The 18355-nt window shown below is 56.7% G+C and overlaps 2 protein-coding genes across 5 annotated transcripts in view; both read left to right on the top strand.

The window, feature by feature from the left end:
• The first annotated feature begins 350 nt into the window (after nt 1–350).
• HEXA (hexosaminidase subunit alpha) lies at nt 351–9628 on the top strand. The gene is made up of 14 exons (XM_039723505.1): nt 351–631; nt 3371–3469; nt 3768–3833; nt 3988–4034; nt 4361–4471; nt 4954–5055; nt 5144–5276; nt 5912–6092; nt 6402–6488; nt 6829–6901; nt 7287–7467; nt 7559–7649; nt 8041–8145; nt 8595–9628. The coding sequence occupies exons 1-14, from the start codon at nt 373–375 to the stop codon at nt 8656–8658; spliced, it is 1599 nt and encodes a 532-aa protein (XP_039579439.1). The 5' UTR covers nt 351–372; the 3' UTR covers nt 8659–9628.
• A 2271-nt stretch (nt 9629–11899) lies between these two features.
• The window catches only part of CELF6 (CUGBP Elav-like family member 6), an 18752-nt gene continuing 12296 nt past the window's right edge, over nt 11900–18355 (top strand). For 3 of the 4 annotated variants that reach the window (XR_005629131.1, XM_039723162.1, XM_039723163.1), the window contains exons 1-2: nt 11900–12125; nt 16348–16430. Coding sequence is in view for 3 of the 4 variants with exons in the window: in XM_039723162.1 (XP_039579096.1) it covers nt 11981–12125; nt 16348–16430 (228 nt within the window). In the remaining variant the exon portion in view is untranslated. The remainder of the gene's footprint in view (nt 12126–16347; nt 16431–18355) is intronic. The other variant, XM_039723164.1, reaches the window with a different exon arrangement.

Here is an 18355-nt window from a genome sequence, read left to right on the forward strand (position 1 = left end):
GATTTAAACCATCAATCTCTTCAACCTTTTCAGCCCAAAACACTACATGATTCCACGAAAGCAGCACGGGTGAAATACGTGATTTAAACCATCAATCTCTTCAACCCCGGAGGCAGGCTGCTGAGACTCCCTGGCAGAAATCCTGGCTGGAGTGGGGGGCTGAAGACTGGGACAGAAATTACCTTCAGTGGGGAGCTGCAAAGGTTTTTCATACTTCATTTGAAAGGAACGAGGCGACGGTGGACCCGTGGGGAGGCAGTGGGGCTCGGGCGCAGCGGGGGGAGGCCGTGAGGGCGGGCCCGAGCTGCCATTTCGCGGCCGCCCGGCCCCCCGCTGTCGGGCGGTGCCGCCTCCCTCAGGCTCGGGCGCGACATGGCGGCGGCGCGGGCGCTGCAGCTGTCGCTGCTGCTGCTGCGGCTGCTGCTGCTGCTCCCGCTGCTGCCGGGCCCGGCCGGGGCCGTGTGGCCGCAGCCCCAGGCCCAGAGCTTCCCGCCCGGCGGCGGCCGCTGCCCGGTGCCGGCCCGCCGGTTCCGCTTCGCCGTGGCGGACGGCTCGGCCGTGGGGCCGGGCTGCGCCGTGCTGGACGCCGCCTTCCAGCGGTACTGGCCGCTGCTCTTCGGCCGTCCCACCGGTGAGGGCCGCGGCGGGCGCTGACCCTTGCTCCGTGGCTTTGGGCTTAACAGCCCCCTACACTCACACTAATTTTGGGGTCAGACCGCGGGGTTCGGTGGCCGTCTGCCTCCCCTCAGTTGTGCGGCGGCAGGTGGGGTGGGAGTTGTGGCTTGGATGGAGTCTGGTGGCAAGGGCAGCGATGGGTTGGGATTTGGAGAGCAATGGGTATGGCACGTGAAGAAGAAATCCAGTCGAGTTTGGCACAGCTGTAGTTGTCCTTCTGCCAGGATTTAGGCTCTTGCTATCAAGCGTTTTCTCTATCTCATTTTGTGCTTCCTCCAGGTAGTGTTGATCTCCCCATTGCTTCATTTCACATCCTTCTCTTGTGGCTGCAGGGAGAGCTGCTCCCAGTCTTGCAGCCATTCCTGCTCCAGGGTTACTGCTGAGTCTTGGCTGTTCTCATCAGTAGTAGCTCTCGGTGTCCTGTGTGAGGTCCCACCTTGAGGAAAGAGCTGCAGCTTTGTGTGTGTTCTTCCAAGTACATACTTGTGCCACGGGACGCCTCTGCCAAAGTGGAGCTGATAAAAGTCCTGAGGCAGCATGGCTTTTCTGCCAGGGAGGGGTTAGCTCCCAGATTCATCCTGAAATTGTAGGGTAGGATAAGGAAAGGCAAAAGCTTCGAGAGTCTGGGACAGGGTCTAAGGTTTTCTTGAACCCAGACTTCTTCATGATAGCACCCATTGCTTGTCTGGGATGAGCTGCAGGAAATCTCTTGGCTGTGGAGCTGACGTGCAGGGACGCTCAGTAGCTGCGTGGGTCTGCTGCAGCCTGAAGTGCTATATCCAGGGAGTATGAAGCACTTCATTCATCAAAAAGAGCTAGTAACTCTGCTCCTGAGTGTTTTAAATGTCAGTGTGAACTCTGTCGCTGCTGATCAAAGCGGAGAAGGGTGGCAGCGTTGGAAGCTGCTTGGCTTTGTCTTGAGTACATCATACTTTGAAAAAAGCAGGTTTGAAACAGAGAACCCTTTGGCTTATTTTATTTTTTCAACTCTTGTGAGTAGAAGTAGAAATAAATTTTGATTTGAGAGCCAAAAAGACTCCTCTTGGTTCTCTTTTGCTGCTAGGAACTAAAAACAGCTGATCTAATTATTCACGCTCTCCTGTTCCACTCAGAGGGGAAATGTGACCATCAAATCACTTGGAGCAACACTGCGATCACAAGATCCAGCTCACACTCATCACTTTCCATATGCCCTGCTTTATGATGCTCAAACTACAGAAATTATTTTAAGGCCTTTTTTCCCCTCTTTGCCTTCATTTTTTTTAGTCTTTTTTTTCCGCATGGGTGGTTAGTAAGAACAGGCAGTGGAAACCTTGGATGAAAGGAAATAGTTTGCATTAATAGGGGAAATAAATGGCAGAAACCATTTTCTGGCTGCGCTGCCTTGCAGGTGTGGTTGGTGGTGGTGCCTGTCTGCATCTTGGCTTAGGAGGCTGTGTTTGGGTTGGGAAGCACCTCACTGAGCAGGTTCAAACATGGTGTGTGGTGGTGGGACGAATTCTGTCGAGGCTCCTCAGCAGAATGAGTGCTCCCAGGTCTGAGAGCGGCTGTTCCCGGTGAACTGCCGCCTTCCCGAGCGGAGGGAGCAGGTCTTGCTGTGCTGCTTGCACATCTGTGAGGTTGCCTTGGCTACCAGCTTGTCTGCAACCGAGAGGAAAGCTCAAAACAGGGCTGGCTTCAAGCTGTTTTCCTTCTCTCCACAGAGGTTTCGTCATCCCTTCATGGAGAGATCGGGATTTCTGTGAGCTCCTGTGAGCTCTAGAGCAGGGGCTCTCTGCATTTCTCTGAAATGCTGGCAGTGCCACAGTCCCTCTGGAAACTTCTTGGTGCTCTTGGCTCATTCAAAGCCAAGCTCTTTATTTTCAGTGACCACATTGAGCATTGGCTGTTCCTGGGAATGCTGTGGGGGTGTAGGCATGGACCTTGGCTGGCATGAGCAGGGTCCCACCCTGCTACCCCATGCTCCTTTGGTAACTGACTGCATCCCAACGAAGGTTGAATGGGGGAGTGACTCAAGTGGGAATTTAGACTTCTGCATCCTTGGAAGTGCTCTTCACTTAGGGAAATAGGCCCAGAACTCCTACTTGAGGTCTAAATGTGACTGGGTTCGTTTCTCTGGCTGCTACACCAGGGACCTGCTCTGCAGAAGGTGAAGTCAGTTGGGAGCTTTTCTGAGCTGGGTGAGACCTTTTGATTGCCTCTAACTCTGCCCAGTTTAACAGATTCATTCTCCACCCTTTTTTAAAGGCTTTCTTTGCCCTTTTCCAAGAAGTTTGGGTAGAGCAGAGCTCTTGGGCTTGTACTTTTTTGCAGTGCTGGGAGATCTTGGAAACAAGAAGCTCTTCACCCTCGTGGAGAGGCTTTCACTAGTCATGGCTGCAGCATGAGAGCCAGGGCTGGTGTCCAGGAAGCCTCAGGGCCTGCTACTGGTCCATATTCTGATGTTTGTCCTCTCTTGTGTGCTCCTTTAAGCTTCCTTTTGGACTTTCTCACAAGTGGGGATCAGCCCATGTTCTTCTGTTTGGCTGCGTTGAAATTAACCCCTGCTGAACACCGTGGTGTCTTGTTTTGGGATGCAGGGAGGGGTGCTTGTTTCTGCCTCAATCCCTAGCTGGGCTGGGAGGATGGTGGTGGGCTTGGAAGCAGGGAACAGAGCTGGGATGGGGTTGATGTGCATGGTCTGTGTCCTTTGCAGAGAATGAACCGTCCTGGGAAACACCCTGCAGTGAGCTTCTCGTCTATGTTTCCACTCCAGGCTGCGATGGGTTTCCCAACCTGGGCTCCAGTGAGAGCTGTAAGTGTCAGGGTTGGGAGCGGGAGGGAACGTGGCTGTTTCTGTGCCTGTCTCTGGGAAGTAGCACTGTGCAGTTACCCTTGGATTTGGGGAGGGCACCAGTTCCCTGCTCTTGAGATGCTGGGGCAGGGCAGGAGGGACATACCTGAGGGTGCTGATAAAGCAGTGGAGAGAGGTTTAAAATAACAGGAGAGGGCCAAAATTCAGTTCTCTGCGGTCCCGGGGTGCAGTTCTGTACCTGAGCCCTGCCCAGAGCTGTGGTGGCAGTGTGGGACAACCCCCTGATGCTGTTTTTCAGATAAGCTGTCTGTCTCCAAAGGCTCCATGCTGCTCTCAGCTGAGACCGTGTGGGGAGCTCTCCGAGGTGAGCTGCGCTTCCCGCAGGGCATTCCCGCTCTCCCTGCCTCGGCCTGTGGGGATGTCTCACAGTGCCTCTCTCTTTCCCTAGACTTTGTTAACTGAGCTCTGCTCCTTTGGGGGTGTCTGTGCTGAGAAAGGGGCTCTCTGTTTTCCTGCAGGCCTGGAAACATTCAGCCAGCTTGTTGGGAGAGATGAGAATGGCACGGTGAGTCCTGGCCTCAACCCCTGGGAGAAGGCAACTCTCCATAGTACCCCAGCCTCCTTGGGGACAGGCTGAGGGTTGCTGGGGTGCTTGGGATGAGGGGGCTCAGCCTTGCCAAGGCCCAAGTGGAAATTCATGGATTCAGCCAGATCCCTGCCTTCTGAATGTGTAAAGAAATGCTGCAGCTCTTTCTGGACACTTTGCACTCTGGGCAGTGAGGCCACCTCTGTGCTGCCAGCCCTGGGGACAGTGGTGACCCTCAGTGTCTCTTGCTAATGGCCATTTGCCCAACATCCTGCTCACATCTTCCTCGTGTCTTCTGTGTGCAGTACTACATCAATGAGACAGAAATTGTGGACTTTCCCCGCTTCCCTCACCGGGGACTGTTGCTGGACACCTCTCGTCACTACCTACCTCTGAGAGCTATCCTGGAAACTCTGGTAGGGCACCTGTGCTGGGAGATGAGATGGTTTAATTTGGTGTCCCTTCCCCTGTGACAACTGAGCTCCCTTGTTTGGGTGATTTCTCAGCTGCCTTTGTTAAAAAGAAAACTCTGAGTTATTTTGAATTCCTGCAGTCCAGGTTACTCTTCAAGGCTGAGTTGTTTCTAAGGCAAGGGAAAACACTGGCAAAGGTGGGTGGTGGTTCTGTGCTCATCCCAAGCAGAATTAAACTTAGAGATCTCCACCAGTGGCTCACGTACAGGGAGAACAGGGATTTTACTAAGCAGAAGTATTCCTGGCCCTGTGCAGCTTTTTGTGTTTAGAGAGAGGTGTCTGAATCCCTCTTGGATCCCGGGGAGCATTTAGGGACTCTGACTTGTCCTTCTAGAGCTGAAGGACCTTGTCCTCTATCTGTGGCAAGCTGGATGACCTTTCAGAGGGGATGGCACACGTTCATCTTTGTCCCTGTTCTTTCCCAGGACGTCATGGCTTACAACAAGTTCAATGTGTTTCACTGGCACATTGTGGATGACCCATCTTTCCCCTATGAGAGTTCCACGTTCCCAGAGCTCAGCAAGCAGGTAATGATCACCATGTAATGCCCAGCTCAGGCGAGCAGATGCGTGCCTCTGCTCCTGAGCAAGGCGCTGAGCTTTGCTGTGTTCCCAGGGAGCCTTCAATGCCATGACCCACGTGTACACAGCCAGCGACGTGCGCACCGTGATCGAGTACGCCCGCCTGCGCGGCATCCGCGTCATCGCCGAGTTCGACACCCCCGGCCACACCCTCTCCTGGGGGCCAGGTGAGGAGCACACCCTGCCTGCTGCTGCTCTCAGGAGAGTTGCACTTGTCCTAGGGGCAGAAGTGGGTGCTGCAGTCTGGACCCTGAAAGCTGGGTGTGGGAAGCAGTGTCCCACAGGCTGGCTTTGACGAGGAGCAAACCATTATTTGGGAGATGTGGGACCCAACGGTCCAACTTCAACAGCAAAATCCAAAGAGAAGCATTTTCATCTTTTCTTGGGTCCAAGCTGGGTGATTTTTTTTTTTGTGGGAACATCTGCTCTGCCAAAACTAACATCATGGCTTATTGCAAGGATCTTGTGCTTAACTGAGGGTATAGCTGGCCAAGTTTCCTTGCTCTGCTCAGCTGTGTCCCAGTCCTGACACACTGCTCTCTGCTCCAGAGACTGTCTCCTCTTCTATGTCTAGAAGTGCAAGAAGCTCCAGGAAAACATTCCATTGTCTTTTTCTCTCCTTTCCCTGCCTCCAAATGCCAAGGCCCATGTTAGAATTCTCTGTATGTGGTCACAGCTGGAGCAGTGGCTGTCCATCCTTCCCTGTCCCCTGAGAGGCCGTGAGTTGTGCTGAGGGGCATTGTAGAGGATGACATGGTCACACTTTGCCCCTTCCTCACCATCCTGCATTTGTTATCATCAGGTGCTCCAGGCCTCCTGACTCCTTGCTATATGGGCAAGGCTCCTTCTGGAGCCTATGGGCCCATCAACCCCATTGTTAACAGCACCTACCAGTTTGTGACCAGTTTGTTCCAAGAGGTCAGCACTGTGTTCCCAGACTTCTTTCTGCACCTTGGTGGCGATGAGGTAGATTTCACGTGCTGGTGAGTTTGAGATCAGTCTGGATGGGGGCTGGGGGTAGGTATTTGGGATTGGAGTCCCAGCCTATGGCTACTTGGGCATGAGCTTTGGTGTCCTGCTCTCCCAGGCCAGGGGTAGTGGTGGTGCTTGGGATTTTGGGCATTTCTGTGCTCATGGTGATGCTGAATGTGGGAAGCTGCTGGTGCTGGTCCAGCTACAGGTGTGGAATACCTGGGCAAGCCTTGGACTGGTGTGGGAGGGACTTGACCCTGCCTTGACCTTACTCCAGAGCTCAGGTTGCGATGGTTTTATTTCTTCTCTTTGGTGCACAGGAAATCTAATCCAGAAATCCGTGCTTTCATGATTGAGACAGGCCTTGGTGAAGATTACAGAAAATTAGAGTCTTTCTACATCCAGAGGTAAGGACAGGGCATCCAGCGCCTGCTGCTGCACTGTGTGGCTGGCTCAGCTGTCTTCTGTCTTGGGAATACCAGTTGTCCTTTCCAGGAGCATCCGTATTGGTTGTGTCTCCCTGGCCCCAAAAGGGAACATTTTAGTGGGAGATTGACCACAAAAAAGCCTGGGGCTGAAGAGAAAGAAGCCCCACAAGGGGCTGTGCTCTCTCCCTTCTCCTTCAGAAGCACCTCCACATTCTGCTGAGGATGTTGGGAATATCTGTGCGGCTCCTTAGGCTGTATGTAACTACCAAAGATGGAAATCAGTGAGATCACCCAAAACTTGGTGCTTTTCCCACTCCAGGCTTCTGGACATCGTCTCTTCCCTTGGCAAAGGTTATATTGTGTGGCAGGAGGTGTTTGACAACGATGTGAAGGTGAGAGCTGCCTGTGCTGGGGTGAGCAGTGCCAGCACCCCACCTGGTGTGCTCTGTGGGGGGCTGTGCTGGGGCTGGTGGGTGTTAACTCTGTGATGGGTCTGGGTTGATCTCTAGATGGTGCTGCCAGTGAGCTGCCCTCATCTTGGCTTCGTTACACTGCTGCCAATGCTCTGCTCCCTCTAGGATGCGGGTTTTAACCCTGCCCATAGCCTTATCCCTCCTTCTGTTGATCCTGCAAACCAGATGGGAAGTGGCTCAAAAATCAAGCCCAAGTCTGCCTCAGCTTTCTTTTGGGGGTGTGGAGGGGTCAGGGCACTCTGCTCGGGGGAGCAGGTGATGTTGTGTCACTGCACTGATCCCCATGTTCACCTGTGCTCCTCAGCTGAGGCCTGACACCATCATCCACGTGTGGAAGGAGAACAACCTGCAGTACCTGAACGAGATGGCCAATGTCACCAGGGCTGGCTACCGGGCTCTGCTCTCTGCCCCCTGGTACCTGAACCGCATCTCCTACGGCCAGGACTGGATAGAAGCCTATAAGGTGGAGCCCTTGAACTTTGAAGGTGTGTTCCTGGTGTCCCCTTTCTGCATGGCCAGCTGGCTTGGCGCTCAGACCTAGCTCCAGAGCTGGCTGTTTTGCTGTCCCCTCCACAGGCAGCCCCGAGCAGCAGGCCCTGGTGATTGGTGGCGAGGCCTGCATGTGGGGTGAATATGTGGATGTCACCAACCTGACCCCCAGGCTCTGGTAAGGGAGGCCACAGGGAGGTCACTTGGGTCACATGAGGCTGGGCTTGTATCCCTTTTCCTTGCCACTGAGTGTCATGTGCTGAACTAATGGGTTTGGTCTGCACATGGTGCCTGTCCCCCCTGTGCTGGTAACAGCTTCACTGAGGCTGAAATGGGAGTTTGCAAAGCTGTAACAACGTGCTGCTGCAAGCAGGTTGTGTTTAACACCTGTCTGTCCTGTCACCCTGGTCTGCTCCTGATGGGCACGTGTACAGGAACAGATCTTGGGATACTCTGAAGCCTTTGTGTGTGGAAGGATGCTGGTTAGAAAAGCGCTTGGGAGTTCAGGGCTTCATGTAAGAATCTTTTGAACTCCCCCCTGCCCTGACTGCCTGTCCCTTGTCTTCAAGGCCGAGAGCTGGGGCTGTAGCTGAAAGACTCTGGAGCAATGAGACTGTCAGGAACGTGGAAGACGCGTATGTCCGGCTGGCCGAGTTCCGCTGCACCCTGCTTGGGTAACTGCTCTGGGCTCACCCTGGGAGGGCAGCGAGGGAGGAGGGCTTGCCCTGATGAAAAATGACCCTTGTTCCTCTGGAAAGCCCTGGTTTTTCTGCTGCCTGTGTGTGGGCAGAGCTTGCTTTGTGCAGCACTGGAAGAGCGCTCCTGCTGCTGGCGTAGGCTGGTGGCTCTGGCGAGGAGAGGGCTTTGTGTTGAGGAAGGAGGGGACTTGTCAGCTCTTGCCACTCCTCCTGCAGCACCAGCTTCCCCAGGAAACCTGTCCTCACCCCGTGCTCCCACACATGAGCAGAATCTGAGTTTATAAGCACAGGATGAAAACCACTCCCTCCTTGTCACACCTGAACCGGGGTACCCACGGCCACCCTGTGCCACTGGAAGCCCTCGTACCTGGTGGTGTGTCTGCCTGTGCCCTCTCCCTGATGCCATCCTTCTGTTCTCTTCCCAGGCGTGGTGTCCAGGCACAGCCTCTCTACGTTGGATACTGTGACCAGGAATTTGGCGGAGTTTGAAGGGAGAGCCCCACTGCCCTCTGTCTCTGTGCATGCAGGAGGAATGTTCCCCCCTCAGAAGGGCAGAGGGACCCCTTGCCACCCCACCTTCTGCTCTGGCTTCATTACAATGAACATTTCTTTTGCCTCGGCATGCACTCTTTACCTCTTTTTCTATTTTTATTTCTTTAAGTCTATAAATAAATGACCCCAAAGAGGAAAAAGGTGCCTATTCCTGCTCATGTGGGGCTTGGGACACTGTGCAAGGGTTAGCAGGAGATGGGTAGGGGTTGCTCCAGAGATGCTGGTGGAGAACCATCATCCTGGCAGCTCTGGAAGTTTGCAGGGTGCCTGCTCAGCTGGATAAACTGTGCTTAGCCTCTGCTGCTGTCCCAGGGTTTGCTTCTGCAGTCACATTGTGCTGTGGGGTCCTGTCCTTGTCCCTTCTCTCTCTGATGGGCAGGCCTGCAAGCTACCACCTCTGCTGCCCTAAACCCTGGTTGCTGCCACCTCTTCTGACTTTTCCTCAGCAGATGACACCCTGGGGCCTCTCTGAGGAGCCTGTGCAAATCTGCTGAGTGGTGCATGGATACTAAAAACACTCTGCTCAGCTCTTCAGGCTGTCACCTCTGCCTGGGATTTGTCCAACTGACCCGTCCTCCTCCTGCTCTGTTATTCTCAGGGTGAGTAGCTCAGCTCCAGGTCTCCTCCATCCAGAGGGGTTTGGTTTTGATGGTGTTTTCCTTGGAGAAGAAACCAGTGGTGCTGCTGTCCCACGGAACTGGGACAGGTGTGATTGTTGTCCTTCAGTGGTTGGGATTGCTGTGGTGGAAATGGCATTCAGCTGAAAGCAGGGAATCTGTCAGGGAGAAATCCTGGCAGGCTGGGACTGTTGTATGTGTGTCTTGGTCTTAAGTGAGTGAGATCCACTGTTGTGGCTGGAAACCTTTCATGACTGAACTTCAAATTAAAAATAGTGAATTAACAGTTATTACTGCCTCCTATTTTTAAAAGTCAGATTTTTTTTTTCATTTTTTTTTTCCTCCCCAGTGTGCTGTAAGGTAGTGGCTTTTGTCACTGCAGGGAGCTGCTGCCAGCAGGGCTGGGACAAGTGGGACCCTGGCCATGGGAAGGGTGCTTTGTTCCCAAGAATGTTTTTCTGTTCCCAGAGAGGATGCTCTGCAAGAGCTGCACTTCACCATTCTTCACCGTAGATGCTCTATCCCATTCCCTGCCCTCATCCCACCTTCCTTTCTGGGCTCCCTTTCCCCCACAGCCAAGTGTGAGAACCCCCAGGGCTTGGGATACCCACGGAGGACCCCCCAACATTGAAGCCTGGTATGGTGATCCAGGTTAAACATCATCCATGATGCCATTTCCCAGGGTGTCTGCAGCAGCATCTTCCCTAAGCCCCCTCCTGGAGGTGGATCAGTGACGCTTCCCCCTTGGACGGGCGGGATCCCGGACGCACCCCGCTCTCCCCGCCGCGCCTTTGCCGGGTGGCCCGTTCCTTCCAGAACATCTATTTTGGTCGTGTAAAACTTGCCGGGGAGCAGGGAACAGGGAACAGGCAGCGTGTGAATCACTCGGGGCCAACGGGTTTAAAAATAAACCCAAGCGGCGGCGAGGAGCAGCCGCCAAGCCCCCGGATTCCGGCAGGATTGTGCTCCACGCGTCCCAAACCCACCCGTGGGCACTGGCACCAGCCAGGGGAGTTTATTGGGACACGCTTGCAGTGGCGGGCACCTGTGTGCATGGCGTGTGTGAGTGCTTGTAAACACGTGTGGCTGTGCCTGGAAGCGTGTGTGCAGCGTGTGTGTGCTTGTAAATACTTGGTGTGTGTCCTGTGTGTGCTTGTAAACACGTCTGCTTGTGAGCACACACTTGCACACGCGTGGTTGTGGGGCCTCACATCCACTCGTGCACACAGGTGTGTGAGGGTTGTTGAACACGCGTGCATTAAGGTGCCCTGCACGTGTGCACTCGCACACATGCACAAATGCACTGCTCACACGTGCATGTGGCTTTTGGCACACATGCACAAACTTGCACACGCATGCATATAGGTGCATGCGTACACTTGTGCATGTGTCTGCACACCTGCCCATATGGATCCTTGCACGCTTGCACACACGTGTGAATGCCCCCACATGTCATTGCCCAGACTCACAGCAGGGCTGAAGCCACACGTGCTGTGCACGCCCTTGCACATACTTACACACGTGTGCACTCTTGCAGCGCGTGTATGTTCTTGCACACGCTTGAACACACGTGCACATGTTTGCGTGGACTTGCACGTGCTTGCACACATGCTCACACACACATGTCCCTGTTGCACACGCTCACACCCCTTCCCACACTCAGAAGCCCCGGCGCGCCGGGGAAGCCAGGCTTCCCCCCACCTGGCTGCTGCTTTGGGACTAATTAATTAATTAACGACAACGCCAGGTATTAAAGCTGCTCAGTCTAATTACAGATCTTTCGGGGTGACGCGGGATGCAGGAGGGAAGTGCTCTCCTCCTCCCCCTTCTGGGGCAGCCCCGGGGGGCAACAGGGGCGGTGTGGGGTCAGCAGAGTGTTCAGATTGACCCTTTTTGAGCCTGTTCTGTGTGTTTAACCCTGCTCCGAGGTGAGGAACACAGAGGGGTTAAGTCTGGATGCCACTAAAGGGCTGCAGGGGGAAAGGTGGGAGGCTCTGCCCCTTGCACAGCCCCAGCTGGGGGATGATGGGGGCAAAAGGGGGATGGAGGGGGGTGAGGGAGTGGGATGGAGGTGGTGAGGGATGGTGGGGGTGATGGGGAGACGGTGGAAAGGGAGGGACATGGGGGTGATGGGGGGATGAGGGGAGAGGGGGGGGGTGGCGAGGCATAATAGGGGTCGTAGGATGTGATGGGAGGGATGGGGAGGGAGACCGGGGTGATGGGGGGTGATGGGGGGTGATGGGGATGGTGGAGGAGGGTGATGGAGGTGATGGGGGTGATGGCGGTGATAGGGGTAATGGGGATGATAGGGCTAATGGGGATGCCGGGAGGTGATGGGGGCTAGTAAGGATGCTGGTGGCGGGGCGGGGGGTGTGTGACGGCAGTGACGGGGCTGACGGGGCCGGATGGGCCGCCCCGCCCCTCTGTCCGCCCCGCCGTTCTGATTGGCCACCGCCCCCTCATTATGCTAATACAGCACCCCTGGGCGGGGCCGTCCGGCTGACGTCACGGGCCCGCTGGCGGGCGCGGGCCGAGCCGAGCCGAGAGGTGCCGAGCGGGGCGGTGCCGAGCGGTGCCGAGCGGTGCCCACCGCGAACAGCGGCCGGGTGAACGGGCTGAGCCGCCCGCCCGGCGCCATCGCCATGAAGGACCACGACGCCATCAAGCTGTTCGTGGGGCAGATTCCGCGCAACCTGGAGGAGAGCGACCTCAAGCCGCTCTTCGAGGAGTTCGGCCGCATCTACGAGCTCACCGTGCTCAAGGATCGCTTCACCGGCATGCACAAAGGTGCGGGGGCGGCGGGCCGGGGGACCCCCCGGGTGGGACGCCCTGACACGGGACACCCAGGTGTGGGGGCTGTCCTGAGGTGAGGGGGACACCCTGGGGTGGGGGACACCCTCTGTGAGGTGCTGCTGTGATGGGATGTCCTGCAGTGGGGAGGATCCTCAGTGAGGTGCTGCTCTGGTGGGACACCCTGGGATGAGGGGCACTTTCAGTGGGGTGCTGCTCTAGAGATGGGGAGGATCCTCAGTGAGGTGCTGCTCCGGTGGGACATTCTGAGGTGGGGGGCACCCTCAGTGAGGTATGGTGCTGGTAGGACACCCTGAGGTGCAAGGTTCCCTCAGTGAGGTGCTGCTCTGGTGGGACACCCTGGGATGAGGGGCACTTTCAGTGGGGTGCTGCTCTAGTGGGACATTCTGAGGTGAGGGGGGATCCTCAGTGAGGTGCTGCTCTGGTGGGATGTCCTGAGGTGGGGGGGATCCTCAGTGAGGTGCTGCTGTGATGGGACACCCTGAGGTGGGGGGCACCGTCAGTGAGGTGCTGCTCTGATGGGACATTCTGAGGTGGGGGGGGCACCCTCAGTGAGGTACTGCTGTGATGGGATGTCCTGAGGTGGGAGGTACCCCCAGTGAGGTACTGCTGTGATGGGATGTCCTGAGGTGGGAGGTACCCCCAGTGAGGTACTGCTCTGGTGGGACACCCTGAGGTGGGGGGCACCCTCAGTGAGGTGCTGCTCTGATGGGACACCCTGAGGTGGGGGGCACCCTCAGTGAGGTGCTGCTCTGATGGGACATTCTGAGGTGGGGGGGGCACCCTCAGTGAGGTGCTGCTCTGATGGGACATTCTGAGGTGGGGGGGGCACCCTCAGTGAGGTACTGCTGTGATGGGATGTCCTGAGGTGGGAGGTACCCCCAGTGAGGTACTGCTCTGGTGGGACACCCTGAGGTGGGAGGTACCCTCAGTGAGGTACCGCTCTGCTCTGGTGGGATGTTCTGAGATGGAGTATCCTGAGGTGGAAGACCCCTCAGGTGGAACATCACTGAGATGTGGCACCTAAGTATGGGCCACCTGTGAGGCAGGACAAACTGAGGTGGGGGGAGCCTCTCAGGTGGGAGATCCTGTCCTTCAGGTGGGATGCTCCTGAGGTGAGGTACCCCTCAAGTGGGACAGCCGGAGATGGATCATCTGGGCAAGGGGATACCCCTCAGTGGGACACCCTGAGGTGGGGTGCTCTGAGGGTGGGGACCTCTCGGTTGTAGTACCCCTGTGGTGGGATAAACTGAGATGGAGCATCCTGGCATATAGGGGGACCCCTGGGGTGAAAACACCCCAAAGTGGGACACCCTGAGGGAAGGCACCCAAGTGTGAGGCACCCCTGATATGGCACAGCCTGAGGTAGGATATCCCTGAGGCAAAGGCACCCCTGAAAGGAGGTTCCCCATCAGATGGAACAGCCTGAGGTTTGGTAAAAATGTGGGCCACCACTGAGGTGGGATGCCCTGAGATGAGGGTACCCCTCATGTGGGACATCCTGAGATGGCACATCCCAAGACAGGGATACCTCTAAGGTGGGACATCCCTGACGTGGAGACACCCATGAGGTGGGATAACCTGAGGTGGAGCACCCCGAGGTATAGATGGGATGCTTTGAGAGGGGGCACCATGATCTGGAAGTATGCCTGAGATCAGAGACACTGGTATGGGACACTTCCTAGACGGGGGTATCTGTGAGGTGATGTATCCCTGAAATGGAGATACCCCTAAGGTGGGACACCCTGAGGTGGAGAACCCAAATATGGGGCACCCCTCAGCTGAGTTGCACCTGAGGTGGAGATACCCTTGATGTGGAGGCTACCCATAAATCTGGGGTACCCCAAGGAGGGGAAACATATGGGGTGAAGGTACTGGTAAGTTGGAGGCAACCTTGAGGTGGAGCACCCTGAGGTGGGAACACCCCAGTAAGGAGCATTTGGATATATGGCCCCTCCTAAGATTGGGGTGCCCCTGAGGAAGAGGGGAGCACCCACCTGGGGTCAGGGTGCTGCTGTCTGGCTTGGGGGCACCCCTGTAATCAGAGCACCACAGGGCAGGGAGCACTGCAATGGATTTTAGAACATCTGCCTGGCTTGGGGCACCTGTCTGGCATCAGCACACCCACATGAGTTTTGTGCACCCCTGAAGGTGGAGCACCCCTGGGATACAGGCACCCCACAGCGGATGGGGATGTGCCAGGTCTGCACTGTGTCCCAGGTGCTGTGGCACTGTGGCACTGTGGCATGCAGAGCAGTGACACACCGAGGGGGTCACACAGGCACCGCCGAGGTCTCCATGGAACCCCCCACCCAAGAGCTGTGGTGTGCAGTGCCAAAGCAGGGTCAAGGCAGCCCAGGTATCACCCAGACAGGAGCCACGAGCTGTCACCAAACCCCTGTGCCACGGCCAGCACCTGCTTTGCTGGGACTTTCCTGGGAAGCCAGAACTTGGCATTTGTGGTTGCTGCCTTGTCGATGCCCTCCGGCTATGGGGCAGCCGTCTGGACTCTGTCATTTTTGGCACTTTTGGCCTCCAGCATTTCTCCAGGTGTCTCTGAAGCTGCTTCTGTGCCTGGATCAGTGGGATTTGCACCCTTCCAGGCTCCCTCTGCGCTTCCTCCAGCGCGGGCTTCAACGTCTGCGGCCCAGCCGCATGATTTAATTGCGGACGCTCCTCTAATTTGAGCGGCATCCTCCCTCCCGGCGAGCCTCCAGAGCAGAACCGCTCCTGCGCCAGCCCTCCGAACTTCTCCAGAATGCCCAGGCACCGTCTACATTGTCGCCTGCAGGAAAAACAGGGAAAAAAAAGAGAGAAAGAGGAGCGGAGAGCAGGAAGCCAACATGATTACAGATGGTAAACACTGGAAATGGCACCAGGACTGAGGCGAGCTGCTGTGCTGATCTCCCCTTCCCACCCGCAGCGGGAGGGTATTGATCTGGGGGGATCTCTCCTTGCTCTCCGTTGAGGGCAGATGTCCCCAGCACCCCAAGGCAGGCGAGGGACCCCATCCCGCAGCGTCCCCCGCCCTGCCGCCATGCTCCCTCTCCTCCCAGGCACGCTGATTGTACTTATTAAGAGTTATTAATACTTAATCAGCTGGCGGATTTAATTGTGCCAATATTAAAAATGCATCAATGTCAATTTTATTCATTAAATATTTACTTTGTTGAAGGGAAACTGTTTTGCTGCTGTTTTAATATCACTTTCAGATGCTTTTGGATGTGACCCCAGCAAATTGGGGGGGAGCCCTCAGGGAGGGAGCGGTGCAGCGGTGGCACAGGCACCAGGAATGCTTCAGGAGAGACGGAGCGAGGAGGACCGGACCCTGTCCCCAGGGCTCTCGCTCGTTGCTGCCAGCTCTGCGAGCGAGTGGCTCGGCAGCCAGCGTGAGTCAGCGTGGGAAAACCTCACCCCAGGCGTATTCCCGATTTCCAAAGCGCCATGATGTCGAAGGAGCCGGAGTGCCTTCGCCACATGAATCTCATCCCAAGGAGGATGCTTAGGCTGGGGGAATTGTGGTGGCAAGAGAGGGTGCACAGCCTCGACACCTGGAGATCTGCTTCCTGGAGGACTTGGGCTGTGGCTTTCCCCAGGGCTGGGGCCAGAGCACCACTGCCCGTGTGCTGCCTGCTTCCCCCTGGCTCCTTCCTTCATCCTCCATCTCCTAGCCTGTTCTGGGGTTGAACTGTGATCTTGTCTGTGCCCATCTGGGTGTAGAGTACCAGGGCACCAGGATGCTGGATGCCAGGGTGTCAGTGTGACAGGACGGTGGATGCCATGGTGCTGAGCTGCTGGATGCCATAATGCCATGGTGCCAGATTGTCAGGGTGCTGGATGCCGTGGTGCTGAGGTGATGGATGCCACCATGCCAGGGTGCCAAATGCCAGGTTATAGACTGCCAGAATGCTGAATGCTGGGGTGCCAGGATGTCAGGGTGCTGGGATGCTGGATGCCGTGGTGCTGAGGTGCTGAATGCCACCACGCCAGGTTGCTGGGATTCTGGATGCTGCAGTGCCAGGGTTCTGGATGCCAGGGTATCAAGTCCCAGCGTGCTGATGTGCTGGGTATCACTGTGCTGGATGCCAGGATGCTGAGACACCACAATGCCATGTCAGCTGTGCCACCAGCTCCCTGTGTGCACAGGCGCTGTGGCAATACCAGGCCGGACACTGATCCTGTCTCCCTGTCTCCACAGGCTGTGCCTTTCTCACCTACTGCGCCCGCGACTCCGCGCTGAAGGCACAGAGTGCCCTGCACGAGCAGAAGACACTGCCAGGGGTAAGTGACACCAGGGCGTCGGGGTCAGCTGGGGCAGGGCCTGGTGACACCTCCCTGAAGCACGGGAGGATTAAGTGACACTGAGGTGGTCGAGTTGAGCTGCAGCAGCACCTGGTGACACCTCCCCGAGGTGTGGAAGCCTTGAGTGACACGAGGGATCGGGGTGAGCCAGGGCGGGGGCTGGTGACACCTCCCCGAGGCGCGGGAGCCACTTCCAGCAGCCGCAAACCGAGGCATTGATTTTCCAGCCGCCCGCGTGCTGTTGCGTTTTCTGTGGGCTCCGACCTCCCGAGCTTAACAAAGTGAAAATAAATATTTAATTATTCGCCTAAATAAAAATCAATAGGCCCGCGGGTTGGCTGGGGAAAGAGCCGGGGCCCATGAATATCAATCCCTGCTATGTGTGTGTGGAGCTGACAGAGGGGGATGAGGTTTGCGGGGATGTGGCTTCCTGAGCCGTGCTCTCACCAGCGGGGCCACACGTCAGTAGGTTCAAGAGTTAACAGCCCACCTTGGCAGCTTAAAGGAGGCCGGGGTCAGGCCCTGCCTGGGGGTTCTCATCAGGCACACATGTGTGTGTATTGCTATTGCCATGGCCACTCACTTGGGGGTGGGAGTGTGTGTGTGTGAGCACGCGTGTGCACATGGATGTGCGGGTGCGCGCCCCACAGGGGCTCACGGCTGTGTCCACCTCTCTGTGTGTGTGTGCACACAGCAGTGCAGGGGACTGTGTGCTGGTGCTCATACCCCTGTGCCCATGCAGCTGCTCACACCTGTGAGTGCTCACCTGTCTGTGCCTGAGCACCCCTTCTGTTCTCACACACACCCATGTGTATGCACTTGTGTACACTTGGGTACACACCTGTGAGTGCCTGTGAACACACCTCTGTGTCTGTGCACATCTCTCTGCTTGTGCACACAAGCACACTCATGTGCGTTTATGTACAACCCCTCTACATGTGCTCACCCCCTGCACCTGCTCGTACCCCTAGTACCTGTACTCACACATCTATACCTGTGCTCACATACCCTGTACCTGCTCATACCACCTGTACCTGTGCTCACACCCCTGTCCCTGCTTATACCACCTGTATCTGTGCTCACCCCCTGTATCTATGCATCCCCTGTACGTATATTCACACACCTATACCTGTGCTCACCCCCGGACCTGCTCACACACATCTGCCTGTGCTCACACCTGTCCCTGCTCATACCCTGTACCTGTGCACACCTGCTGACCCCCTGTCCCTGCTCACACCCCTGTGCCTGTGCTCACACCCCTGTACCTGTGCTCACACCACCTGTATCTGTGCTCACACCCCTGTCCCTGTGCTCACACCCTGTCCTTGTGCTCACACCTGTACCTGTGCTCACCCCTGTCCCTGTGCTCACACCCATGTACCTGTGCTCACACACCTGTACCTGCTGACCCCTGTACCTGTGCCCACACCCCTGTCTCTGTGCCCACACCCCTGTCCCTGCTCACATCCCTGTCCCTGTGCTCACACCCCTGTCCCTGTGCTCACACCTGTCCCTGTGCCCACACCCCTGTCCCTGCTCACACCCCTGTCCCTGTGCCCACACCCCTGTCCCTGCTCACACCCCTGTACCTGTGCCCACACCCCTGTCTCTGTGCCCACACCCCTGTCCCTGCTCACATCCCTGTCCCTGTGCTCACACCCCTGTCCCTGTGCTCACACCCCTGTCCCTGTGCTCACACCTGTACCTGTGCTCACACCCCTGTGCCCACACCCCTGTCCCTGCCCACCCCCCGTGTTCCCACCTTCGCCCCCTGCCCCAGCCAGGCCCCGCCCCCGGCGTGTCGCGGGACCGGGGGCGTGTCCAGACGGTGGTGGGCGTGTCCCCGGCGAGGCCCCGCCCCCCGCCTGGCCCGGCCCGGCTCGGCTCGGCGGGGCTGCGGCCGC

The sequence above is a fragment of the Passer montanus genome, unplaced genomic scaffold (genome assembly GCF_014805655.1).
Source record: "Passer montanus isolate IOZ18808 unplaced genomic scaffold, ASM1480565v1 scaffold5, whole genome shotgun sequence".
NCBI lineage: Eukaryota > Metazoa > Chordata > Aves > Passeriformes > Passeridae > Passer > Passer montanus.